The sequence below is a fragment of the Eschrichtius robustus genome, chromosome 4 (genome assembly GCF_028021215.1).
Source record: "Eschrichtius robustus isolate mEscRob2 chromosome 4, mEscRob2.pri, whole genome shotgun sequence".
Taxonomy (NCBI): domain Eukaryota; kingdom Metazoa; phylum Chordata; class Mammalia; order Artiodactyla; family Eschrichtiidae; genus Eschrichtius; species Eschrichtius robustus.
Window position 1 is genome coordinate 36484229 of NC_090827.1, and position 27717 is coordinate 36511945.

At 43.1% G+C, this 27717-nt stretch overlaps 1 protein-coding gene across 5 annotated transcripts in view; it reads right to left on the reverse strand.

The window, feature by feature from the left end:
• The window catches only part of ZNF827 (zinc finger protein 827), a 178342-nt gene that overhangs the window by 71970 nt on the left and 78655 nt on the right, over positions 1-27717 (reverse strand). For all 5 annotated transcript variants that reach the window (XM_068542576.1, XM_068542577.1, XM_068542579.1 and 2 more), the window contains exons 6-7: positions 9752-9991; positions 7236-7293 (exon numbers count right to left, since the gene is read on the reverse strand). In XM_068542576.1, the coding sequence (XP_068398677.1) occupies positions 7236-7293; positions 9752-9991 (298 nt within the window). The remainder of the gene's footprint in view (positions 1-7235; positions 7294-9751; positions 9992-27717) is intronic.

A 27717-nucleotide genomic window follows, 5' to 3' on the forward strand; every position in this document is an offset into this window, starting at 1 on the left:
CACCAGGAATCAATAAATGAAAAGGTTTTAACTATAAGATATACTTTTTAACCTCCCAATCGGTAAAAAAAAAAAAAAAATTTTTTAATGATAAAGCACAGAGACCTTTAAAATATTCTCTCATTAGCTTCTGGTAAAATTGTAGATTCAACCTTTTTGAAAGTCAATTAGACAATTCATAGCAAAAGCCTGAAACCTGTGAATGCTTTCTCGAGTCAGTTCATCCCAGAATTAGCAACAACTTGGGAAAACAAAACCAAACCAAACCCTTGATATCCAAGAATAAGAGAAGTATTAAATAAATTATGACATGCAAATATTAAAAGAATAATATTGGGTTATGTTTACTGACATGGAAAGAAATTCTTAATATATTACTAGGTAAAAGAGAAGATTATAAAACTGTATATATAGTAGGATCCAGTTTTGATGGGAAAGTATACATCTCTAAATAGATAAAAATTCAGCCAGGATACACACCACCAACTTAGCAGTGGTTGCTTCTAGGTAGCAGGATTGATTATAAGCGGGTATTTTTTCTTCTTTATGTTCTCCTATATTCTCTGAAAATAAAAGTTATTTTTTAAACTTAAAACAAATGATTAAGATTTACAGTTCAGGATCCTTTATTTTTAAAGAGACTCTTAGTCTTTTAAAGAGTAGTCTGAGGGGTGATATAATTGAAGGCAGTTGTAAAAGACACAGGCGGGGGCAACTGTATCTAAATTCTGATCCCATTCATATCAGTCAACTTCAGTTGCAGAAGGCTGAGAGCCACGGAAGAAAAAGGCTGTTTAAAATACTGTAGAAGAAAAGTAGAACATTTTCGGGAGAATTCATTTTGGTAATGTTTTTAAATTTTCTTCTCTGAAAAAGTACAGATGCCTTCTATTTAGGGCTGTCCTAGAGGCGGGCCAATCCGTACAACCTAACACCACGTTTTCAAGGAACAATTCCTGTTGCTGCGGCTTGAGCATTCATCCACCGCGGAGCCAGGAAACTTCTCAGGACAAGGCGCACAATGCCAGGCCTTGTCGAGGGCGGCTGCGGCCGGGAGGCCAGACCTCGGGGAGCCGGAGCCAGGCGCAGCAGCGGAAGTGAACCTGCACGTCAGGAGCCGTGAAATGTCAGCCCGTGGAGGGACCTGGATCTCCCGCAGGAATCTGACTTTATACATAAACAAGGACAATGGGCTTCTGCCGAGGCGAGCAGAGCACAGATGAACTCAGTCTTCTCTGCAGCGATGCGAGACCCTTTGTCCCGTGGAAGTTGAAGGTAACCCCAGTGAAATGTGGATGGGCCCTGGCCTGCTGCGTCATCCACCAGGGCCTTCCCCCCTAAACAGAGGTCAACCCTGGAATATTGGCGATATTTCTAGTAACAACCATGGAGACACCCTTGAGAGAAAATCCCGGATTAGAAGAAGCTGGCATCTGAGCCACATGTCACATGTCACCTGTGCATGATCTGTCTACTTACAGAGGCTTACACATTTATACCTCGTTCCTGACTGTTCTGAGCTGTGCAAACAGATGGAACACAGTTGTAAGCCAGTAGAAATAAAGGTGGGAGAACCCGTGGAAATGAAGAAAAGAAAGGCACAGCCCTCTTCAGATCCTTGAAAAGAAGATTTAAACTCTTCACAGTGACACCGTATTAAAGAGTTCTGGAAGCACAGTGTCTCAACTATAACCGTTCAATGTAGAGGTCATGGGTGGGAGGAAAAATGGCAGAGCGTGATACCTACAGGACAATGGCGTATAGAAATAGAGAAAAGTACTGAGGAAGGTTTGGTGCGATAAGAAGGAAGAAAACTCAAATGAGAGCAATGCACAAAGGTAGTTTGAGGCTATATGTATCTAAAAAAAAAAAAAAAAAAAAAAAAGATCCACTGTTTAAAGGATGAGTTTTAACTTCTTTGAAAAAATGAAAACTCAAAGATAAGTTGAGAAGGATGGACTGCCAGTGAAAAACTCTCCAGTCAACACTTGTGTCAGGGCAGCTACATACAGTGGTGCAGGCTGTGCACTGCACAAAGGTACCTTACTGGGTGGGTGGAGGGGGTGGGTACTTAACATCACAGACAACAAAGATTTACATATTTATTATGACAGTGTTCCAGTAGATGGCAGTGTCTTGAGCAAAGGCGCTTTATAAACTTTTCAATGGCCCAACAACCAGCTATGACTTCACCAAAAAAGCATTGAATGTCCTAACTGGAGGGATTCCACGAAATTAGTAGCAATTTCCATTTTTTAGAAACAAAATTCTGTGCCTTTAATTTTAACGTTAGAAAATATAAAGGGTAAAGAGACTATAGGGAGAGCTACTCAAAAATCACCAATTTAATTTGCTCTGTTTCCTGTTTATTTTCTTAATTGCTTCCAGCTAATCCAGAGTTCTTTATGTGTAATCTTTTACTTCTTAAGGTAATGGAGCATTGTTCTCTTATGCCTTCTAAAAATTGAAAAGGGGAAATTGCACAAATTGAAGCAGCACATCACGCTCTGACAAATTTGTGCAATTTCTATTACTGACTCATAAATATTTAAGGACAGGCATCCAAACAATCACACAGGAAAATTCTATATTGAACACTTCCAAGTACATATATCTTTTAGTAAACACTGTAAGTGCCGTTATCTAAATCACAGAAAAATAGCCCGCATTTCAAATTCTGATAATTGGGCAAATTAAATGTTGGTCGGCACAGCATGATATGACTCTACCTTTCTGATTTTCCCACTTCTGCTTTTTGTCTAGTAATGGAGAAAAAAACAATTCAGGTAAATACTTCCTTGCTTTTGGAATAGAGCAAGCCAGGTGTGAGAAGTTTTTCTTATAGGCCTGCAATCTTATAGCCCCATGGACGCTGAATTATTAATGGGGAAGAGAGAGAACAAATAACCAAGAGAGGGTTCTTGGCAGCCATTGTTTGAAGTTCATGGTGTTACACAACATCGAGCATGTCCAATTCACCTGCCAGGAGCTATCTGATTCTTACTCTAGGGTTCCATTTTCCTATTTCGATCTTATCCAGCATCTGGCTGGGTGATGGTCCATGTCAGAAGATGTAGATCTTCTTTTTATTCCATTAAACTTTGGGATCTGGTTATGATATCATGCCTCATATATTTTCATCTACAAATGATCATATTAGCTGGTTATCTGCTCCCAGCAGAACCTAGGGTTGTGCTGGGAAAGGAAATCGAAACACCAAGATTGCGTTAGTCTCTTAAGCATTCAGTCCTTCTGTTCTCATGGGTCTGGGCGGACCTTCTCCCCATCTCATTTGTCAGGTAGAATGGCATTAAGAATGCCACAGGCTATCTCAAAGGGGACGCACAGACTTCTTTACACTTAGGTTGAATTTTCTAGACTCTAAGGTTAAACAGGCAGAAGAACTGCTGTTTAGCATTTACAGTGAAGCTCCAACTGAAGGACCGATTCAATGGAGGTGCTCCTAGGAGGGCACAGACAAGGGTGGAAGGAAGGGTAGGGTCAAGGCATTGGTGAGCAGGACCAGATGATCCAATCATCCCGGCTGCTAAGTAGATTGATTTCTCTGCCTGGCCACATGGGATACCCTGGTGGATGGTTTTCTCCTTTACTTTTGGGAAGATGATCCTAATTGAAGCAGCTGAGTCTAAGTTCTTAGGATAATTTTTTAAAAAGGCGTTCTCAAACCAGTTCTTCAAATGATGTCTAGGATTTGCTTCAAAATAATCTACGGGGAAGAAGAACAAAAGGAAGGGATGGATGAAACATGAATTGGTCATGAATTGATAATTATTTAAACTCGATCATGGGTACATTCTCTGTTCTTGTATCTTTGAAATTTTCCATTGTAAGAGTTTTTGAAAAATGAGGTCAAGAGCCAATGATCCAGAAACTTGCTAGTTATCAGTTTCAACCCTTAGCTTTACCTGGAACTTCTTTTAAAAAGTGGCTAACAAGGAATGCTGTCCAACATCATTTTCTCTTTCCATGTCTCCCCATCTTATAATCGAGGAATTAACAAACAGCAGAATGGCCAATGGACAGCTGTGACGAGGGAGGATTGGATGAGGAGAGAGGTGCAGTCATCAGCCCTTATGGGATGGGGAGTTACCTGTATGCACATCCACGGGCTTCCTGTTGCCTTGGTGCCCGGGCATGGAAACCTGCACCCCCATATCTCATTGGTAAGCACACATCGGAACTGCCAGAGACAAGAGTGTTTCACACTTGGGTTGCTACACTTTTTCTTCATTCTTGTGTTTGGCATGAGAGTCAAGATTAATAATGATTAACAACAGTGGGGAAAGTTGTGGGTTGATAAAGGACAGAGAGAGAATCGGAGAGAATCAGTTTCTTTTTTCAGCATTGCACATCTCTTTCCTCCTCTGGTTCCCCTGGATCTCCAGATCCCAGATGCAGATCTCACTGAGTGGAAGGGCTCAGGCACCCGTCAGCATTTGGATGTGCCTGATCTCAATACCTCGCTGAGGCCGGCGTCCAAGGCTGCCCTTCACAAGTCAACTATCTTAAATGTGCCCAGCAACTCTGAAACATGGACAATTCCGAACTTTGATTCCCATCATGAGCCATCGCTCTGGACAGTCAGCTTCTTCCAGGAAATCAAACGTGGGAAATCTGATAACTAACCAAACATCCCACTAAGTACTTAAAAAATCTGGAGGTATGGGAAGTTGGAGCCTCGATGTAAATCTTTCTGGAAAGTATCACAGATCATACCTTAAAACATAACCCCATTAGCTGACCTTGTGCAGACCTCTTCCAAAAGTAAGAGTTTCTTCCAAAACGGGAATCAAAAAAGAAGAGAGTTGGCGTTTTTTCCCCCTTATTTCTGCTATCGGTTAACTCAGGTTAAAGAGGATTTCTTGGCACAAGGCAGCTTGATTCTATTCCACCTGAAGTAATGAGGTGAGAAGGTAAAAAGAGATCTCTTTGAGGAGAGGCTAATTGGGCAAGTTGCCTACTCAAAGGAAAAATAAAAACACACCAAGGATTTTGTAGAAGAACAAGAAACCAAGAAACCTATAACACTGATGTCTGAACACCACATTGTAGGGGTGGGGAAGCTCATAGGAAGCACCTCTTGTTTTGCTTTGGGCAAAAGATCTGATTTGGATTTCTTCTTACGCATAATCTCCCAGCAACAGGAGAATTTAAGGATTGCTCCGTTTTTTGCCAAATGGCTAAAAAAACCCCTCTCTTCTATCCTGTAATTATGCTTCAGCTCCAGCCAAGGCTAGGAGGTATTGTACATTTCACTTGTTTGGGGCTAGTTCAAACCTCCACTTACCTCTTCCCAGAGAACACCCGGAAAGCATAATAACAGGCTCTCGCAGCATACCTTTCTGCTAGGTAAATATTATCATGTAATCTTAAAGAGCCCGCAGAAAACCTCCATAGGAGATGGGGCTGGGGTCCTGCCCAGATCCCCTTTACCGCACTGGTACACTCACCCCGCATCGCCAGGGGTGTCGGCTGCTTGTAGTGAGAAATGCCCTCACCGTTGGAGCCCCCCTCACCTGGCAGGCTACACATCCCCTGATGAAGTTAGTGGATAATGAGGGGGGACCAAGAGCTGGCCCCCTTACCTCAAGGCAGGATTTCCTCTGTGGTGCAATTCATGCTCCAGAATTCTCTGCGGGAGACAACTGGCCCTAGAATCCTTGCTCAGCTCCCCTTCCTTCTCCCGCCCCATCGCATCCCTGCAGGTCCCTCTGACAGCACGCCCTCAATAACACACCCGCACAGGGATCCCTGTCTAGGGCTCTGCTTCTAGGGAACCTGAGCTGTGACACTTCAGGAAGCCTAGGGAAGCAAATTAAAATTGACACCTCTTATTTTTAATCTGCCGTCTTTCGATGTCTACCAATCTGGCCCATTTCATGTGTTTAGACTCACGAACATAAGCATAGATACCAAAAAAAAAAAAAATAGCCTTAGGATTACATGGAGAAGGCAGGCTGGAATCTATAGTAGTTCACATCTCCTATTTGGGCATCCAACTGAACAGACAAAATCCCCTCTCCATCCCCCAGACCCATTTCCCAACACAACGCACAGACCAGATGGAAAGACTCATTTCCCATCGGCGTACTTATACACGGAGGCAAGCCTAACACCATGCTTGGGTTAGAGGCAGGTTCTGTCCCTAATACTATATAAACCCTGTGCGAAGCAAGCTGACTCTGTTTTAATTACTGTTTAATACTTGATAGTCCCAAATTCCGATTCACAGAGTTAAAAAGAAGAAAAAACTCGCGTTAAGGTTCAAATGAACACCGTTCATGTGCCTGGTGATGGTCCGAGGTCGACTCATATCACATCCAAAGGAAAAACACTGTTGATCTTCCGTCGCAAGAATTAAATCACAAAACCAATCAACGGCTCCCAGGAGGAAGACTCTAAGTTTGCTCAGGAAAGTAAAGTTCCTTGACTTAAAGCCTGCCAAGGGGGAGCCTGCCTCTCCCCCAAGCTCCCTTTCCACAGAGGTGGGTCTGCACTTGTTGGCACCTGCCTGCAACAGTTCAGGTCTGGGTGATTATGAGCCTCAGGATGGGCAGCCCACCCTGCCTGACCCACCCTGATGGGCAGCGCACCCTGGCTGACCTTCTCTTCAACTGCCTTTGGCAAATGGAAAGCTTCCTTAACCTACAGTTGTTAGTGATGTCAGTTTTCCTGCAATTTCTGAAAGCATTGTCTTTCTTCTGCTTTTTACATTTTTGCCCTCCTAACAATGCAGTGAGTTAAAAAGCTGGGATGTCCCTGGTGACAAGTTATCAGTCCACAGCTGCAAAGCTACTTAGGAACGCAGTTCAACCTCAGTCTACCAACAGACTGAGGCTTTCCTAAGATACAGACCCAGCTCCCAAATACAGCCCCGCCACCCACTTCAACTCTCCAGTCAGGAAACTTCTGCCAAGAGGATAATATTATCTACTTCGCACAATCATTGTAAGGAATAAAAAATAATAGCATAAGGAAAACTCTCCAGCAAAGTGACACATTTAGATGTTTAGTAACTATGAATGGCCTTCCCCCTTGGTGTCCTTTGCGTTTTGTGTTGTTTCCACCAACCAAAGTTCAAACACAAAATGATGATAAAGGGGTGACTTTTGAACCCAGTGGGAGAGAACGGTTGGAGGAATGTTGCTCAAACTGTGACGTGGGCTTGATGGCCCCCAGAGGGTGTGTTCCGAGGGGACTCCGCAGTGGCCTACCTGGTGGTCGTCCGGATGGTGTTTTCTTTCGTGTGAGTGTGTTCTTTGCTCACCTTCTCTGTAAAGAGAAAGGATGAAACAGACATCTCTTAGGTTGCTCTGACTCGATTTGTGTGTTTAAGGCTGAAGCAGAAACATCCTCTTTCTCTGTTGTGGTTTTCTTTTGGTTTCTTTTTTAAACATTCAAACCCTTCCTGTCTTATTGGTAAAGACAGGCAACAGAAGCATGTCGATAGCATCTACCAAAATAGTTTACTAAAAACCAATCAAAGGGAAAGAGTTACTAACAAAGTACAAATGTGTTGTCTGATTTTCATCAGGCCTCAGTGAGTACATGTACACACACACACACGCACACACACACACACACACAGATGTGCATGAAGATAGTTCTTTCTATTATATTTTTCCCCAGCTGAAAATGTCTGCTTTTCTCTGATTCAGCATGAAAACTGCAGTTGTTGCAACCGTTCTGCTTCTGACTGGGATGACAACCTTTTAAGCATTCCGTACTGTCAGGCCCCTTTGTGAGACGGGATATAAAAACAAACGTAAGACCTCTGGGTGCGAGAGTCATCGAGTGCACATTCTGATAAATGTCACAGGGGACAAAAAATATCATTAGACAAGAGGAGGTAAACTCTCCCTTACTCTGTCTTGAGGTCTGAATCTACCAGCTGTCAGAAATTATTTAATTAGCTTTCAGGAACACAAAAGTTGACCTCTGGTCTTCCCCATCCAGTTCAAATGTGAGGATTCTGCCCTGACTGTCACAGCTCTCGGTGGCTTCTTTTAAGTCTCCAGAGGAAACCTGGCCACCTCTACAAGGGTTTCAGATTTCAACAGCAGGGCAAGTGAAAAACTCCTAATCTTACGGATTTGGGGGAAAATTTTAAACAAAGATTTACGCTGCCCCGTGCTTTTTAACACTAGTCTGAAGCTGCCGTGTGCATATTTGTGTGGACAATTCCTTTCTGTCCGTTCATCAGTGACAATGAGGGTGAATTTGGATTCACAGGCAGTGTTCTTTCAGAGAGCAGGAAATCGGGGCTAAATGACTTGCTTGAGGTCACCCAGGCAGTCAGTGACAGCGCCAGGGTGAGAACTCTCAGACACAAAGTTTTTAGCTGATAGTAGACCATGATAAGGTACTGCTAGAGACAGAGACTTTTTGAAAAGAACCACACTGGCCTCACTTTTGCAAATTTGAACTGCTAAATCATTTTCAAAGTTATATTGTTTTTAGAGATGCTTTTAGCCTGTTTTTTTTTTTTTTTTTTTTTTTTAAAGAAAAGCATCTTGCCTGTTTGGAGTTTTTTTGGAACTTGCAAAGATCTATGTGGCCTATTCAGTTTACTGACTTAACTGTTTCCACCTCTCTGAGCTCTGCACAAACAGAGTCCTTGTTTGAGAACTCCGAGCCTGCCATTTTCGGCACCGACTGATAACTTCACAGCTATGGGGGCGTGTCATGAGGCCAATGAGGAGGTGAGCTATCACGATGCCTTGCAGATTCTAGCTTCTTTCCTCTTTTCCGGTATTTTTCTTAGGGGAGAAAAGTCGATACTTAAATAATGACGCATTTAATGGGTGTTTGAAATCTGTTAGCCATAACAAAACAGAGTTTATCAAATATTAGTGACAAACTCTACTGATGCCTGAATTTCAGTATGTAAGCCAATGCTTGACCAAGGACAAAGTATCTGTATTTCTATATAAGTCTGAATCTTATAGGAGTCTCTTTCATCCATCTCAATCACATTCAAGCAATAACAGCACATTAAATTTGATAAGGACAAAGACCATGCAGCTTGAATGAGGTGATAAAGAGAACAGCTTAGGTTCTAGGACCCTCCCCTATTCTATCAAGACACTTAGCTGAGCTAGAATAGGTGATTCCTTAGCTTTGTAATAGGTGATCACTTAGCTGATTCCTAAACTTTGACTTCTGAGTATTTGAAGTAGAAAAAGTTGGTTTACAGGAAATGTTCTACTGTGTTATAGCTGGAAAAGAGTCCTCACAGTTTCAGCTTTTGCTTTCCCCTTTTCTTGATTTTTTTGTTTTTTGGCAAGACACCGTAAAATCTCGTTAATTCCGACCACACTAATTTGGAATTCACAGTAACTCAGTCACTGTTGGAGTAAATTGAAGTTTATCTTTTGCACATTAGGAAAAAAAAAAAAAAAAAAAAAAGGCTGTTAATCAGATCAACTGCCTAAACAAAATTAGAGTTGAGACCTTTAGTCCAGGCAACAGGGATCATTTGCACGGAGTTGAATAGAGTTCTAATTTCAAATGATTCTTAACTATTTACTAAAGAAAGTTTGGCAGGAGTTCTACCTGGCAGCATTTGATGAACTCTTCGTTTGAGAGGTGGTATACACGTTAAAGTAACAAAATGGATTTCTGTCTAAAAAAATCCTATAATGCAGGTGTTTTTACTTCGTTAGAGTGGCTTTCACTCCAATTAGTCCCCATTATTGACATTTTTTTTTTTTTCCTCGAGGAAACGTACCTGACAGTTGAAAAAGAAGCTCGGACGCCATCTTCACAGAGATGTCTTGACTGAAGAGGTTTCTCTCTGGGGGCACTCTGCCTTCTGGCATCTTCTGTAAGGGTTCAGTTTTCTCTCGCCCAATTAAAGTGCTATAGCCAACACTGCGGCTGGGTGATACTGAGGCCTGCGGGTCCTGGATGTCCACCTCCATGGGTTCCTCTTTAATCTTCACCATCTGAGTGTCCTTGTAGCTTTCCGCTGCAAACAGGTGAATGAAGAACAAAAGCGCCAGAGTTTCTTAATTCTGAACCAAACCCAGTTTCTAATCACAGAGAGAACTTGTGTCAGGGAGCAGTTTAGAAGACGGTGCCGTGGCACACTGGAACACAGTTTGAAAAACTTCTACTTTAATCCATCTGGTTTCCAGAAAAGGAAGGAACCTGAAGCTCGGAGAAATCAGGCGACTTGCTCAAAGCCACACAAATGGCAGCAGAACCAGGCCTATGGCTCCAGATCTAGAACCAGGTTTCTTGACCAAAGTCTCCCGATCACTCCCACACACTCCTTCCTCTCTGCCATGATGCTTCCAGGACTTACAGAGAACACAGCAAATACCTGTCCTTGTTTTATAATGTACTCAATTTCAGTGAATCAATTAAGAGCAAGCATATTCATACTAAGATTTCCTCCCTCTATTTTGAAAGCTCTGATCAATGTTTTTTTCTTTCTCTTCTAGGGCACCTAAATTAATAAAGGATAAATAGGGTTGATTCAACTGAGACATTTACACCTTGCTGGGAGCTAGTAATCCTCAAGACCACCTAGGATGTTAATTGCAGCCCAAGGATTAACACTTACAAAAACAGCAATCTTACAAGTTATAATAACATTTCACCTTACTGACTGCTCTGGATTTAGGTGTGGCTATTGAACGTTTGGTCTTTAGTTTGAAACATACATTTACTTTGCAAGGCTGGAGTGTCTTTATGTTCACATGTTCCTTAGAGCTAATGAGAGAACATCTTGGAAACAAGGTGGGACAGTTAGCCCAGCCATTAATTTGGGTCACTTTAAAATAAGGCCACACTTTCAAATTGGTAAGCATTTATTAGTTATTACTGTGTCCTCAGCATTCTGGAAAACACAAAAACCAAAAAGGATTCGATAGATAGATAGATAGATAGATAGATAGGGTAGTGGGTTGAATCGTGGCCCCCCAAAAAGATATGACTATGTCATAACCCCAGGAACTTGTGAATGTGACCTTATATGGAGAAAAGGTATTTGTAGATGTGATTAAGTTAAGGATCTCAAGATTAGATGATCCTGGACTATCCAGGTAGGCCCTAAATCCAATGACAAGTGTCCATATAATAGACAGAAGAGGACAAGACACAGACACAGTGGAAAAGGCCATGTGAGGTAAGAGACAGTGCTGTAAGACTGACTGTCTGTGTCTCCCCTCCAAATTATTATGCTGAAACCTAATCACCAATGTGACGATATTTGGAAGTGGGGCCTTTGGGAGGTGACTAGGTCATGAGGGAGGAGTCCTCAAGAATGGGGGTTAATGCCCTTATAAAGAAGACCCCAGACAGCTCCCTCGCCCCTTCCTGCACGTGAGGACACAGTGCAGAGATGCCTGACAATGAACCAGGAAGAGGGCTCTCACCTGACTGTGCTGGCACCCTGACCCTCGACTTCCAGATGCCAGAACTGTGAGAAATACCTCTCTGTTGTTTACAAGCTACCCAGTCTATGATGTTCTGTTACAGCAGCCGGAACGGACTAAGACAGACTGGAGTTTTGCTGCCACAAGCTAAGGATTGCCTGGTGTCACCAGAAACCGGAAGGAGTAAGGAAAGATTCTCCCCTAGAACCTTCAGATTTCAGACTTCTGGCCCCCATTTCTGTTGTTTTAAGCTACAAAGTTTGTGGTAATTTGTGATGGATGGATGGATAGGTAGACAGATAAAACTATAAGAGGCAACATAAAGCAGGTGCTGATCTTGGGACAGTTAGGAGATATGACAGGGGAAATCTCATTGCTATAAGCTGGGTAGTCAGAGAAAGCTACGCTCTCCTTGCCAAGTATGAGACAGGTGAAAGTCAGGTACATGCATACTTTATTGATTTGCAATAAAGAAGACAGTGGAGTACTTTTAATTAAATGATTAAAATTAATATGGTGCTATCCATAAGATCTCATGTAAGAAGTGTGCTAATCGTGCTTTTTTTCTTCCTGACATATTACACATGCTTCTCAGAGAAAACGACTTGTTTTTTTGTCAGCAACTAAACTTCAGGCAACTGTTATATTTAATTTAGATCCTTTCCCCCTCCCTGTATTCCTGCCAAGCTGTTTTTTTCTTTTTTCTCTGCATGTCTGTGAAGCTCATAAAAACCAAGTCCATTGATTCAATCATGCTAAAAAAAAAAAAAAAAAAAAAAAAAAGAAGAATATAAAGCTTTCCAAGTTACACGCCTGAGTCTCTGTCTTTATTTCTAGTCCCTGATTCTTTCTTGAGTATTGAAGACACCCCCTGTCCACTTAGGGATTTGGGGACCTGACAGCCATACTGACCTTCCCTTAGATCACCCATAGGTGCAGTCACCACACACAGTGCCCTCTTTGTGTCCCCTCAAAACTACTTAGGATTTGGAAAATAAACAGTGGGGTCAGTGTCACAGGTACATAATGATGTCTCTGAACCTTGCAAGTCATTCCAAGGCCTGAAGACAAACACAAAGGGATACTAGAGAGAGATTCATTTTGTTAAAAAAATAAAAATCTCAACAACATAAAAAGAACAAAGCTAGAAAGGAGCTCCATTATTTATCTCCCCCAAGCCCCCTTTCCCCCAGCTCTGCCCCTGGATTAAAAACCACCTGGCTATTTGTGCCACTGGATTTAATGAAATCAGTTTTTAAAAGCTACTTGGGATAATTTCAAGTATGATTTTCCATGAAGTGCTTTCTGCTCTTCCTTATGACAACTCTTGACTTTTCAACAATGCACAAAACACTGATCACTGAGTGTGAAGTAAGTCAGAAAGAGAAAAACAAATACCGCATGCTAACACATATATATGGAATCTAAAAAAAAAAAAAATAGTTCTGAAGAACCTAGGGGCACGACAGTAATAAAGATGCAGACGTAGAGAATGGACTTGAGGATACGGGGAGGGGGAAGGGTAAGCTGGGATGAAGTGAGAGAGTGTCATGGACATATATACACTACCAAATGTAAAATAGATAGCTAGTGGGAAGCAGCCGCACAGCACGGGGAGATCAGCTCGGTGCTTTGTGACCACCTAGAGGGGTGGGATAGGGAGGGTGGGTGGGAGACGCAAGAGGGAGGAGATATGGGGATATATGTATATGTATAGCTGATTCAGTTTGTTATACAGCAGAAACTAACACACCACTGTAAAGCAATTATACTCCAATAAGGATGTTTAAAAAACCCCAAAAAACCTTTAGCATTTGTAATCTACCCGATAGACTCCAGACTCACCGAGAAGACTTTTCAAACTGACATCTCAATGGGCAAGTGAGACATCGTTCAATAAATATTTTTATAGTCCTTGCTCTTGTATGCAATAGCATCATTGCCAAGTGTTTTCTTGCCTTTTTTTAAAAAGCAGGTTTCTCAACCTCAGCCCTATGGACATTTGAAGGCAGATACTTTGCTGTGGGAGGCTGTGCTGTGCACTGCAGGGTGTTTAGCGCATCTCTGGTCTCTACTCTCTACATACGAGGAGTGCCAGCCCCCTAGCTGTGACAACTACAGGCAACTCCAGACATCGCCAGTGTCCTCTGGAGGGCAAAACCATAGCTGTAAAGTTTCTGCCACACTCTTGTTTTCACCCCTTCTCCTCTCCCCACCCCCATTTAATCAGCACCCAAGGCAAAGCAGAAAGAAGCAACTCCTCCTAAGTTCCAGCTTGGTTGATCACCATCTCAGGCCTGCTGGCCGGGAAGGATGCAGGAGGCAGCTGACTTGGGAACAGAGTTTCTGCTACAGATCCCACTTGGTCCCCAGGCCAGCTCGCTCCCTGTTGCCTGGGGCGTCCTAACATAGCAACGGTTGAATACCTCACTCCACTCACTCTTAGCTTTGACTCCCACGCCACAAATATTAATTCGACTCCAGTGGGCTCTACTGCTACTTCAAGAGAGAACCTGGCACATGGGAAGAGATGAGACAGGGTTAACAGTGCCTGATGCCTGGGAGGGGGTGTAGGGGACTGTTTACTGCAACGCTTATTTATATTCTGTAATTTGTCTGTGATTAATATGGATATCTTGTTATTCACCTAAATTTTTTTTAAAACGGAAAACAATTACATACACCCATAAAAAGATGCTATTTCCTCTTTAGAAGTGTACAGAACAGCGTGCATGTCTGGTAGCATCGGAAGAGTTGGTTCGTGGCTCCAACAAGCCCTATTCAAACTCTGCTTGGCAACAGAAGGGAAAAAAAGCAACAGGAATGCCATTATACTGTTTTCTTTCCTGCCTTCATAAGCACAATATATATTCGCTATCAAACTGGATTATTTCATTCATCAATCACTCGGCCATTCTGTAATCTTTTTTCTTTTTTTTCTTTTTATAACATTTTTATTGGAGTATAATTGCTTTACAATGGTGTGTTAGTTTCTGCTGTATAACAAAGTGAATCAGCTATACATATACATATATCCCCATATCTCCTCCCTCTTGCGTCTCCCTCCCACCCTCCCTATCCCACTCCTCTAGGTGGTCACAAAGCACCGAGCTGATCTCCCTGTGCTATGCAGCTGCTTCCCACTAGCTATCTATTTTACATTTGGTAGTGTATATATGTCCATGACACTCTCTCACTTCGTCCCAGCTTACCCTTCACCCTCCCTGTGTCCTCAGGTCCATTCTCTATGTCTGTGTCTTTATTCCTGTCCTGCCCCTAGGTGTAATCTTTTATCAATGTCTACTATGTACTCAGAACTATGATAGATGATTCATGGGATTCAGAGACAAATAAGACAAGGTTTTTGCCCTCAAGCAGTTTAAATTCAAATGGACGGATGATCAGACAAGTATCAACAGCCCTCTCATACAAGAAGTGAAATTAAAACACAGTGTGGGAAAAGGAGTCGAGGAAGACCACGAACCAAAGTACAAAGGTGGAATTGTACTCGACTGGGGGCGCCCAGGGAATAAATATCACACTGTCCGTTCGGCTGGAGCACCAACGTTGAGAGGTGGAACTGGCTCCTTGGGTAAGCAGGACTCATGCGGTGTCAACGTAAAAGCAACTCTAGCTTTGTCTGCCGTTGTCTCTTTAAACCTGCTTGGTAGGAAAATGTTCCTCGCCTGGTCCTGGGTGAAATCTCAGTCAGGCCCATAACCCGATAATTCTTAGGTAATACAAAGCCTTACAGCCCTTTAAACAGCAAAAGAACGGTCTTGATTCAGAATCCAGAAGGCCCAACCCCACAGGTTAAGCCACAGTTCAGCCTTTCCGTGAAGGTGATCCCGGCTCCTCCCTGGAAGGGCCCACAGGTCGCCTGTGACTGGGGGGAAATGGTGGGGTCCGCTCCCTCTCCCTGTCTTCTCACATTCTCCCCAGCACTCTAGCTGCCCTTCATGATCCTACAACTAGAGATGGAGGAGGGAAGGAGGAGAGGGGAGGGGAGGCAAAGCTCTTCCCTCGCTGACCTGATCTAGAATGGTTTTACCCTCTTTAGGCAAGCAGACACTTCTCTCACGGGATTCTCCCATCGGGTCTTCGGAGACCTTTAACTTGGCAGTGATCTCTCCCTGAGCTTTCTTCATCTGGCTGACCGGCCTCTAGCCTGGGCTCACTGATTTCCTCCACCGCTTGTGGGGATCCACCTGTGGGTCTCCATCTCAAGGCGGGCAAGGGTACCATCAACTCTCTAGGCAGCCCGCCCGGACAGCATTTAAGACAACACCCCTGTTGACCCTCCTGTGGGAATCCGGTCCACACCGGGGCCTCCTTATTTGATTAGACAAAAAAGGGTGAGTTCAGGCCCCATGCAGCCCAGCAGCCGCTCTCTTCCACTCAGACACCAAGGCAATTTGCCCTCTAGATTCCCCAGGCTGACGTCAGGCACCAGGCCACCAGGCTCCCAACTGAGGAGAACATGGGACAAACTTCCCGGATGACGTCCCTCAAGCCGTGCTCTCTAGATTTGGGATGAGAGACTGGTACCCCTTCCTCCATCCCCAGTACCCTGCAGTGGGGGAATCACAGCCCAGTTCTCTCCAAAATCCCCTCGCCCAATCTTCAATAACCTCTCACTTTTATACTCTCTCCATTTGACCACGAGGTCCAAGAGGTGTGTGTGTGTGTGTTCAAATATACATAACATAAGATGTATCTTTTTAACCATTTTTAAGCACACTGTTCAGTGGCATTAAATACATTCACATTGTTGTGCAGCCATCACCATCATCCTTCTCCAGAAGTTTTCATCTTCCCCAACTGAAACTTTACCCATTAAACACTAACTCCCCATTTCCCCCTTCCCTCAGCCTCTGGCAACCATCATTCTACTTTCTGACTCTAGGCCAGGAGTTTTCGTATTTTTTAAAAAATTCTTCATGCTGTAACCTTGGTGCCGAAGCCAGATCTTCCATTTAACATACTGTTTAACAAAGAGCGTCAGATTATATTCCAGAGAAATTACACTGGAGAGGTAGGTAAGGGCAGAATATGGAAACTAAGATGCTGGGTCCGGAAGCCTGTCCTGAATGGGGAGCCGGCGAGGAGGCAGCCTTTGGGGGGGTTTGCTTGGAGAAGCAGCATGATCAGATTACATTTCAGAAGGGCAATCTGGCAGGGGCACTCGTACGGGATGAAGGGACAGGAGGAAATGGAAACAGGGCCGTTGATGGGGACTTGTAGTAATCCAAGCAACGAGATGATGAGAGCCTGAACTAAAGGTCATGAGGGTAGAAAAGACTCACAAGAGATCCCAGAGGCTGAATGCAGAGGCACTGGTGGTGGACCGAATAAGAGTCTGAATCAAGAATGAAGAGACCAATGTGAGAGTAATTGTGAAGAAACCTTGCATATGGTCTGGACAAGGGAGAGGTGAGATTAAAAGAAAATAACAATTCTCTGACTTTTAAAGGCCTCTGAGATTTGGAAAATGCTATCAATAAGAGTAGAAAAACGAAAAGTTCCGTCGGGGAGAAACATGAAGGAAGATTTTCATACCTATTTTGGCTAAGTATCTGTAATTCCTGCAGGAGGTAGAGGTCGTGATGGCTTAGAGGCAGTAAGAGAAGAATCACTAGTGAAAGACAGATTGGAAGTCATCTGGATCCAAGGGACTGGGTGAGATCAGCAAGGGAGGTCGAGTAGAGAGCGGTGGATGGGGAGGAAATGTTACCATCTACTCCTACAGAAGAGGAAGAAGAAAAGAAGCAAGGAGAGGAACTTCCCCGGTGGCACAGTGGTTAAGAATCCGCCTGCCAATGCAGGGGACACGGGTTCGAGCCCTGGTCCGGGAAGATCCCACATGTCGCAGAGCAACTAAGCCCGTGTACCACAACTACTGAGCTTGTGCTCTAGAGCCCGCGAGCCACAACTACTGAGCCTGTGTGCCACAACTACTGAGCCCACGCACTTAGAGCCCGTGCTCCACAACAAGAGAAGCCACCGCAATGAGAAGCCCGTGCACCGCAACGAAGAGTAGCCCCCGCTTGCCGCAACTAGAGAAAAGCCTGCGCACAGCAACGAAGACCCAACGCAGCCAAAAAAGAAAAAAAAATTTTTTTTAAATTAAAAAGAAGCGAGAAGAGGTGGAGAGCGAGTGGTCCAGCATAGCAGCCATGTGCATAGAAAGCCAGAGGGAAGCGGGGTGAGGGCAGAGGCACCACCCACTCCCGCCCCTGGGCTCCTGCACCCGTACAGTGATTCCTTAGTTTCTGCCCTATATAAAAGCCCCAGCCCCACTCTCCCTGCAATACTGAACTAAGCCAGCTGCCCGAATACGCCCGGCCATTCCTCATCTTATTCCCTCTTAAATACCCTGATAATTCCCTACACAGATTTCAAAATAACTTAGACGTCTCCTCTCTGAGCAGCCTTCCTTTATTTTCATCAGATGGCACCTTTCCCTCCTCGGTCCTACCTCTAGATTGCTCAGATCTTGCCAACATTGTACTGCGCTGCGGTTATTGTCTACAGATTTCATTTCCCCTGTGGACTGAATGCTCAGTGACAGCCTGGCTCTGATTCATCTTTCATCCCCAGACTTTGCACATTTGATGCGATTAATAGCTGTTTGTCACATGCATCACCTGAGGCAGAACACACAGTAGGTGTGCAATGCTCCTCTCCCTTCCCTGACTGCCGGAGACACTCTGTCTGCAGCAGACACTCACGTATGCTATGAACTTGAAACAAAATACGAAAGGGTGCAGCACTGGCAGTGGCACTGAAATAAAAAACAAAAATTGGCCATTCTCTCTCTGGACTGCCATCATGATCCTGAGCTAGTGTTTTTGAATAACAAGAAGCTTAAAAGAGCCTCTAGAAGCAATGCCAACGATGCCATCTGGAAACAATTCACTTTCTAGAGTGATACCCCTGTCAATCAGATAAATTAAAAATCTTTTATCTCCAACTTGCCATCCTCAAAGATACAAAGTTCTGGGTTGGGCACAAAAACATGGTCCAGGTAAAAAAAAAAAAAAGATTCCTGGAGGTGTCGGGTTCATTACTTAACACTTTGTGAACGACAATGCAGGTCAAAAGACCAAGTAAAGGGAAACAGATGACCAGGAACAAGAAAAGAGACTGCATGGTAACATCACGCCATGGCAGTGCTTGGCTCACCGCTGGAATCTGATGAAGGCGAGCTGCTGTCTCCCTTTGCTTTCTCTTACTTAACTTTGTCCTTGCCAAAATCAGCTACTCAATATTCTGTAATGGGAGAATTCAATATTCTATATGGGAAAAGCATCTGAAAGACAACGCATATATGTATATGTATAACTGAATCACTTTGCTGTACACATGAAACCAACAGAACATTGTAGATCAACTATACTCCAATATGAAATAAAAATGAAATTAAAAAAATAAATACCCTTAAGAAAAAAGACGGAATGAAGAGTTGGGCTGGGTTTCCTGGGTGGCACAGGGAGAAGACCGAGCCCCAGCCCTGCTCGAGCAGAAATGGAAATGTTATTTCCCAGACGTCTCATGCTCTGCGTCATGCTTTGCATTCTCAGAGAGCAGCAGGTGGGAGGGAAAGAGCCCCTGGGCAGCCACGCCCTCACCCTATAACTGGGGCTGCGTCCCCAGTGCAATGCACATGAACACAGTTCCGTTCTTGTTACGAAAATTAAGAACCTGATGCATAGATGCTGAGTGTGATCCTTCCTTCCCTCTCTCGTCTCCTGCCCTGTCTCTCTCCAGGAGCCATCACACGGGACAGAAGGACATGCACACTGAGACAGGTCTTAAGTTCTTTAAAGGACTAGATTGGTACATGCTTCTCCATGGGAAGTTATATATTAAACTTCATTTGTCCGAATGGATAAAGAAGATGTGGTACATATATACAATGGAATACTACTCAGCCATAAAAAAGAATGGATTAATGCCATTTGCAGCAACACGGATGCAACTAGAGATCATCATACTAAGTGAAGTAAGTCAGAAAGAGAAAGACAAACACCATATGATATCACTTATCTGTGAAATCTAAAATATGACACAAATGAACCTATCTGTTCACAAAGGAACAGAAACAGAATAACGGGCGTAGAGAACAGACTTGTGGTTGCCGGGGGAGGGGGCTGAGGAATGGAGCAGGAGGCTGGGGTTAGCAGATGCAAACTATTATATATAGATGGATAAACAGCAAAGTCCTACTGTATAGCACAGGGAACTATATTCAGTATCCTATGATAAACCATAATGGAAAAGAATATAGAAAAAAGAATGTATATGTATGTATAACTGAATCACTTTGCTGTACGACAGTAATTAACACACCATTGTAAATCAACTATACTTCAATTAAAAAAAATGAACTTCATTTGTCTCTACAGTGGTCCTTGGTGAGGTAAAAGCTCTCCAGTCCTGCTCTGAGGAAGGAAACCCATGCCTGGGGCTTATCCACAGCAGCTGCCACATCCCAGGAGAGGCAACACAGGCTCCTACTGTCCCTATTGGACACATCGGTCATCTGTTCCTGGGGAAAAAGAGAAGAAACGCTCTCCACGAAAGAAAACAGAGGTGCAGCAGTTTTTCTCTAGTTTTCCTAATACACAAGAACTTTCAAGAACAGCATTCCACTGCCTCCTCTTGGAACAGCAGAATGGGAGGCTTATTCTCCGGAATGAATAAAATGCATGGTCTCTGGACTTGAGGGTAACAGGCACAGCTGAGGGCACGGCTACTAAATGGTGTGAGGTAGGGAATTGAATTTTTCCCCCTCAATTAAAAAAAAAAAAGGAAAAAACAGTATTTTTCAACAGAAGAACCTCACAATGACCTCCAGTACACACACACACACACACACACACACACACACACACACACACACATTTCACCCAGAACTGCACCGAAGGAACTGAGCAAATCATGAGATCAAGCCATTATCTATGAGGAAAACACGCAAAGCTCTACACAAACTTAAATAACTCATTAGATAATTAATTGATGAATTAAATCAGACCATCTTTCCCAGGTGGTGAAACCAATCTGCACAGTAATCTAAACATTAGGAGAATCTTGTTTAAAATGGTGGAATGAGGGGTCTAGGTTTTTTGTATGCTCCTTCCTTCTTCTATCTCTCTCACACACACACACACACACACACACACACGCACACACACGCACACGCCCCACATTTTTTATTCCTATAACAATTTCAAAGATATTTTATCAGAATTGGCCCTTTGAATTGGATCAGCAAAACCATAAGAGAACTTGCATTTCCCCTCTTTATCAGTACACTACCTGGCAACTTAGGAAGGAGAATTAACAAATGTCTGAAGAGTGAGCTCTGCACACTAGAATTCACAGTTAAGTGGACAGGGGGTAAGCAGGAGGTCAACTCAGAAAGACAAAATAAGGAGCACCCAGTGTTCCATTTTATTAGTTGTTCTGTGTCTGCAAGGAAAAATATGCCCTAAAACAGGCAAACAAACAAAAAAAACAACAGAACTCAAACTTTAAAGATCATAAAGAGTCAGTGAGACCTGGAAGTTCACTTTCAGGGGTCCAAGAAACGTATCATTTTCCATCAGAGCAAAGCACTTGAAGTTTATTCTTCTGAGCATTTTTCAATTAGTCTTCGCCTCCCTGACATCAGCAAGCAACGTAAGAAGTCCACGTCTGAGAAACCTCAGCTGGGCATTTGCCAGTGTTTTCAGACTGGCCATAAAACGGGACCCAGAGCTGCAGCACAAGTTCTGGAATTGATTCAGGGTATGACACTGCCCAGGGTTACACTACACAGGGTAGTTTAGGAAGGTCCCTCAGACTGGCCATGGGGGAGGTGATCACTAGGCAGAATACGTCCATCACACATAACAAATGCTGCCTTCAATTTCACTTTTGTGCCAAGGACAAGAATTAAAATCCTTGAGTCACTGGGGGCTCCAGGAGATCAGCTTCTCCAACCATCAGACGACGTGGAGGGGTCCAGCCATTATCTGTTGAACTCTGAGTGTCCCGGTGTTAAAGTAAAACCTCTCCCAACCGTCTTGTTTTCTTTTCATTTGATGATTTCATGAGGAATTAGCTAAAGATGTGCATTTAAACTGTATGTCTGCCATTTGGTAACGTTCCAAATGATCTCATTTTTAAAAAATTAACCTATTTTTCATCTAACGTCCAGAATATACTCTTCTTGTCTCACATTAAAAAAAGAAAAAAAGAAAGAAAAAGGGTCAATTAAAGTATCTGATCTAAGCCTAAAGCGATTTAACATCATTGTCCTTTGCCATTTAATAAATCTAAGTCCTGTCCACCTCATCTGTTGTGATTAATAGGCCTTTATATATCTTTCTATGAACCTGAATGCAGGAAGGGTGGGGGGGGGTGGGGGTGTGCATGTAGATTTTGAACAGAACTCCTGAAAGATTCAGCAGAATTCCTGCTGACATAAAAAAATGACCCAAAAGCAAGATCCATCTCTGTCCAGTGATGGGTTGGCCATTGCTTGACGCTCAGGGAGGAAGAGGGAGTCTTTAATGCCCAAGGAGAGGAAGGAGCAAATGAAGAGTTTTATTTCAATAACTGAGAGTCTTACCAAACTTTTAAATATTTTCCACTAACAGATGGTAAAAGGGCTTTAGTATATGCAGACAAGTTTAAAATGCTTTTCTTAGGTGGTGCTAAATATTACTGAATCGTGTCCCAAGGATATCTCTGTTGAGAAGCCCTGACTGCTTTTCTTCCATCGGTCAATGTTTCCAGCAGGCAGGGAAGGGCTGGTAAGATGGTGCAGAAAGCAGAACACTGCATAATAACAGAGAGCGGAACACAGGCACGACCCAGAGTGAGCATGGGCGGCGGTGGATGGGGTGGGAAGAGAATGCAGCCTCAGGCAGGAAAGGACACTGTTTAGTTCACCTTGGTGTCCCTAGTGCCCAAAATGGGGCTTAGAAAATAGTAGGGCTCAATAAATAGTGCTGAATGGATGAGAACATGGACGAAAACAACAACAACAAAAAGAAACACCATAAAGAAGAAAAGGAGAGCTATGATGAGAAGTAGAGAAGAGCTACGGTACAGAGTTCATTTAACCCCCTTTACAAACTTTTGCCAAACATCAAAGCCCTCATGGCCAATGATACATGAGCCTCTGCTTACGGTGGGGCAACATCCTTGGTACCATGCCTGTGGGAAACCTTGGAGTGGGGACCAGACCATGTGACAGTGGGAAACGTTCCCTCTGGGCTCTAATTCCTCATACTTCTTGGAGACATGGAGTGCACGGATAGTCTCCGAATGCATTTTAGCTGGGTTTCAACCTTCTTTTCCAAATGTTTTAAAAATCAAAGCTACTTGCAAGTAACGTAAGTGACTCATCTTAATGTCCCTTCCTCTCTCTGTCCCTGTGTCCTCTCTAGCACAGGTGGTAAAGAGTGACAAACAGTCAACCAGGAGCAGGGGGACGAGGAGGCGGGACCCCTAACTGAGAAGTAGGCCCTCAGGCTTGATCTCTCCCTGTTACACATGGGGTGAGGACTTCAGCCTTGGGCATCTCCAAGAAAGCTGAGGAGTCACATAGGAAAATCTTTCTAATATGAACAACGTTTTGTAGGAGAAACTATGTTATACAGTATTAGGGTGGAATAAACATACACCGTACAATGTATAAAAGAGATAACCAGCGAGGACTTACTGTATAGCACAGGGAACTTTACTCAATATCTTGCAATGATCTATAATGGAAAAGAATCTAAAGAAGAATAGATGTACATATACATATGTATAACCGAATCACTTTGCTGTACACCTGAAACTAACACAACATTGTAAATCAACTATACTTCAATAAAATGTTTTGTTTTGAAAAAAAAATTTTTAAATAAAGAGAAATAAAAAAATAAAGTTTTTTTTTTAAGAATTAATTTTATTTATTTATTTATTTTTGGCTGCATTGGGTCTTCGTTGCTGCACGTGGGCTTTCTGTAGTTGCGGCGAGAGGGGGCTACTCTTCGTTGCGGTGTTTGGGGGCTTCTCTTGCTGCAGAGCATGGGCTCTAGGTGCGCGGGCTTCAGTAGCTGTGGCACAGAGGCTCAGCAGTTGTGGCACATGGGCTTAGTTGCTCTGAGGCATGTGGGATCTTCCCGGACCAGGGATAGAACCCACGCACGTCCCCTGCATTGGTAGGCAGATTCTTAACCACTGTGCCACCAGGAAAGTCCCAGAAATAAAGGTTTTAATACAAGTGATTGAAAGGAGACAACCATCTGTCTCGATTAAATTATCCCGAGTCCCCAGTTTTCTTCTTTATTCTACAGCTTTCAAAAAATAAGTGCAGAAGAAAATTATCTACATAACACACAATAGGTTGGCTATATAAGCACTGATGAATCCCAAGTGAAGATTTCTGCCACTATTTAAAGGTGGAGTGAGGCACAATGATTCTGCTTCCAAGGTAAGTAAGTCCCACAAATCACTGCCATTTCACCTTTAGTCCCATTAATCCTTCAGCTCTGCTAAGGGTCTCTCTCCCTCTCGACCAGAGGGCTATTAAATATACCTTTGGCAACAGGGACGTGGACCACAGGAAGCCTCCAGAAAGGCTGTCCCCCTGACTGCTCCGACTCCGAAACAGTAGGAAGAGTTTTGGTAGCGACAGGAGAGAAGCATGCGTTTGTGTGTGTGTGTGTGTGTGTGTGTGTGTGTGTGTGTTTAGGTGGGTTTACGGGGCTAAGGTTGGCAGTCAGAGGAAGTAAGGAAACAAGTTCGTGATGTATTCTTTAAACAGTGATCCTCACCACTTGATTCTGGACAAAAGATAAGAGATGGTGGGTCACGTGTATATTCTAACATTGCCCCCCACTTCTCCAGCTGTGGAGATAAGTGATACAAGCATGTGGAAGCCATGAGAAACCAGGAAATGTGCTCAAATCCAGCTGCTATCCCATATTTAGAAAACAGGAAGTAAATCAACTCAGAGCACGAACTCAAGATGGCCTAAATATGGGGAAAATGTATACATGGGTGGAGTAAATAGAAGACTTATTAGGAAGAAGACCAAGAATGTCATAGGTTCTCACACTTTGATAATGAGAAAATACCACTCTTCAAGCCTTCATCTTCCTATAAGAGTAACATAAGCCAAAAGGGAGAAGTAGTTCTCTTCAGGAAAGTTTTCCATTCTTGGGCTAATATAGACACTCCCCGGCCCAATGGAAATGGGCTCCATCAGTCTCACCCTGTGTGTATCTTCCGGTGCTCAATGTGGCTGATGGGCCTGAGAACCACCACCCAGTTGAGCCCCTGCCCAGTGGGACGGTGGGATGTGGCCACTCAGCATCACACACAGGATTCCCTTCTCCAGAGGTAGGGCTGTGATACCAGCCTGTAGCCAGATGGGCACAGAAGCCATGGAGTTTAATTATACATGCAAATGTTCCCCTTCTTTGACATGGATAAGGTAAAGGTTAAGGGTTAATACGGCAATGAGAAGAAAAACCATCGTGGAATGAGAATGTTTCAGACCTCTCCCTGAGGAAAATAATGACCGTGCTCTCCCTCACAAGACCGTAACTGTGGTAATATACAGCCAAAGAGTCTGAGGGGAGGAGCCATAAAAAGCGAAGAGTGGTGTAAGAGATTGTAATGCAGTGACAAGATGCACAGCTTCTACCTGGCAGGGAAATTGATCCTCTGAGAGAAAAATGGAACAGAATGTTTGACTGGTTACACAAATATTTGCATTCACACTGCCATCGGCTCCCTCAGAAAATAAAGCTTCTTGTTAAGAGCTGTCACCATCAAATAGTACTTCCTAATGGCCTCTCTGTGCTACTGTTTGTGTCATGTGTAATGTCTGTAGAAATGTTTTTTTTATTTCTATCAGAAAACAGAAAATGACACAGGAATACAGGAGACGGGCACGCTAGGCCGACTGCGATCACATCTCCTAGGCGTCATTCTCAGTTATTTTGCTCAGTATTGTAAAGGATCTGGAACCCCTTCACCACGCCCAACCCCACCTTGCACCCCTTGCCTTACAGCCTTCCATCCCCCGGTCCAGCCAAACAGAAACGGCATCTGTAATGAATGTGGAGCCTATGAAATTCCCTTCTGAGCTTTTGCCTGGTTTCTGAAACACAGGCCAATACAAATTTTTGTAGCTATATTAACATATGTGCCCTGCACCGGGGAGATGATAGTAAAACAAGAGCCCTTCTGAGGCCCAGGCCTCAGTGTGGGAGGTGAAGGAAGCCGGGTCAAGAAAGCAAAAGGGTGGCCAAAGGGTGAGGGCTCTAAGGGGAAAAGGAGGCACAGAGGCACTGGCCAGGGGTGTGAGCCCAGAGACCTCCCCCGGGAGGTGCGGGAAGCAGAAGCCACCACTCAGGTATATGGGCTCGGGGATTTGGAAGCTGTGTGTGGAATCCCAAGATAAATAGAAGGACGCTTACTAGTCAAAGGGTGAAGGTAACACCAGTTGTGGTGGGAGCTTCTGTTGGAAGCAAGTCCCCTCTTCTTGCTGGGAAGAGAATGGCTCTTCCAGAGCTGCATACAGCTATTTCCCACTCTGTCCTGTCTAAACAACCAGATAAATAACACCAAGGTATGCCCTCTGAGCTTAACAAAATCTAGACCTTCAGGAAAGGAATTCTCTGGATATATACACAGGTTACATTTTTATCTTATTAAAGTGATCTACTCTCTGTTTATATAAGAGTTTCTGCACTCCAAACATCTGCAATTCTCACTGAGTTTTCAAGTGCTAAAAAAAGAGTCTAATTGCTTATTCATGATTTAACTCCCCCAGTTATGGGTTTCTGTGTATGTGTGTGTGTGTGTGTGTGTGTGTGTGTGTGTGTGTGTACACACACACACGTATATCCTGAGAGTAGCTTAGGATATATATGGCAATGACAAAGTGATCTCCTCATTAGTTGTAAGACCACTGTTGGTGATATTCATTAAAAGTCATTTAAAAAGTTGACATAAGAATATCCTTTGCCATCAGCTGAAGTACAGAATAATGCTATAGCAAAAACAGAAATCAGGGAGGTCAAGTTAGGTTTCATAGGCTTTATAGCTGAAAACTAAATATGGTGCTAATATACATAAAGACAGGCTTTCATGTTAATATTAAACAAGTCTTCATTTTTTACCCAATTTTTGGAATTATGGAAATGTGATAATTCCCTAATTATCACAAGCAACAAAAGAAAAGAGAGATAAATTGGATTATAATTAAAATCTTTTGCGCTGCAAATAATACCATCAAGAAAGTGAAAAGACAATCAGCAGAATGAGAGAAAGTATAATATTTGCAAATCATACATCCTATAAGAGACTTACATCCGGAATATATAAGGAACTTTTACAACTCAAAAGTAAAAAGACAAATAACTCAATTAAAAAGTTGGAAAAGAACTTGAGTAAACATCTCTCCAGGAAAGATATACAAATGGCCAATAAGCACATGAAAATATGCTCACCATTATTAGTCATCAGGGAAATGCAAATCAAAATCACAATGAGATACTAGCTCACACCCAGCATGATGGCTATAATAAAAAAGACAGACAATAACAACTTTTGGCAAGGATGTGGAAGAATTCAAACTCCCATCCATTGCTGTGGGGATATAAAATGGTGCAGCTGCTTTGCGAAACAGCTTGGCAGTTCCTCAAAATGTTAAACGTAGAGTTACCATTTGACCCAGGAATTCCACTTTGAGGTATATACCCAAGAGAAACAAAACATATGTCTACACAAAAACTTCACATGTTCTTATCAGCAAAAGTTGGGCAACAACCCGAATGTTCAACAATGGATGAATGGATAAACAAAATGTGGTATATCCATTTTATACCATGTATAAAATTAGTATTGCATTATTGGTATATCCATTCCAATAATATCCGATGGAATATTATTCAGCCATAAAAAGGAATAAAGTGCTGATGCATGTTACAACATAGATGAGCTTTGAAAACATTACGCTAAGTGGAAGAAGACACTTCTTGGGTAATTACATTCATGTGGAATGTCCACAATACGAAAATCTATTGAGAGGCAGTAGATTAGGAGCTGGGAGAGTATTTGGTGGAGATGGGAGGTAAAGAGTGAGTGCTAATGGGTATAAAGTTTCTTTTTGGGGGGGATGAAAATGTTCTGTAATTAGACGTGGTGATGGTTGCACAACTCTGTCAATATACTAAAAACCACCGAGCTGTACACTTTAAATAGGTAAATTTTATGGTATGTGAATTATATCTCAATAAAGATGTTGAGAAAGTGG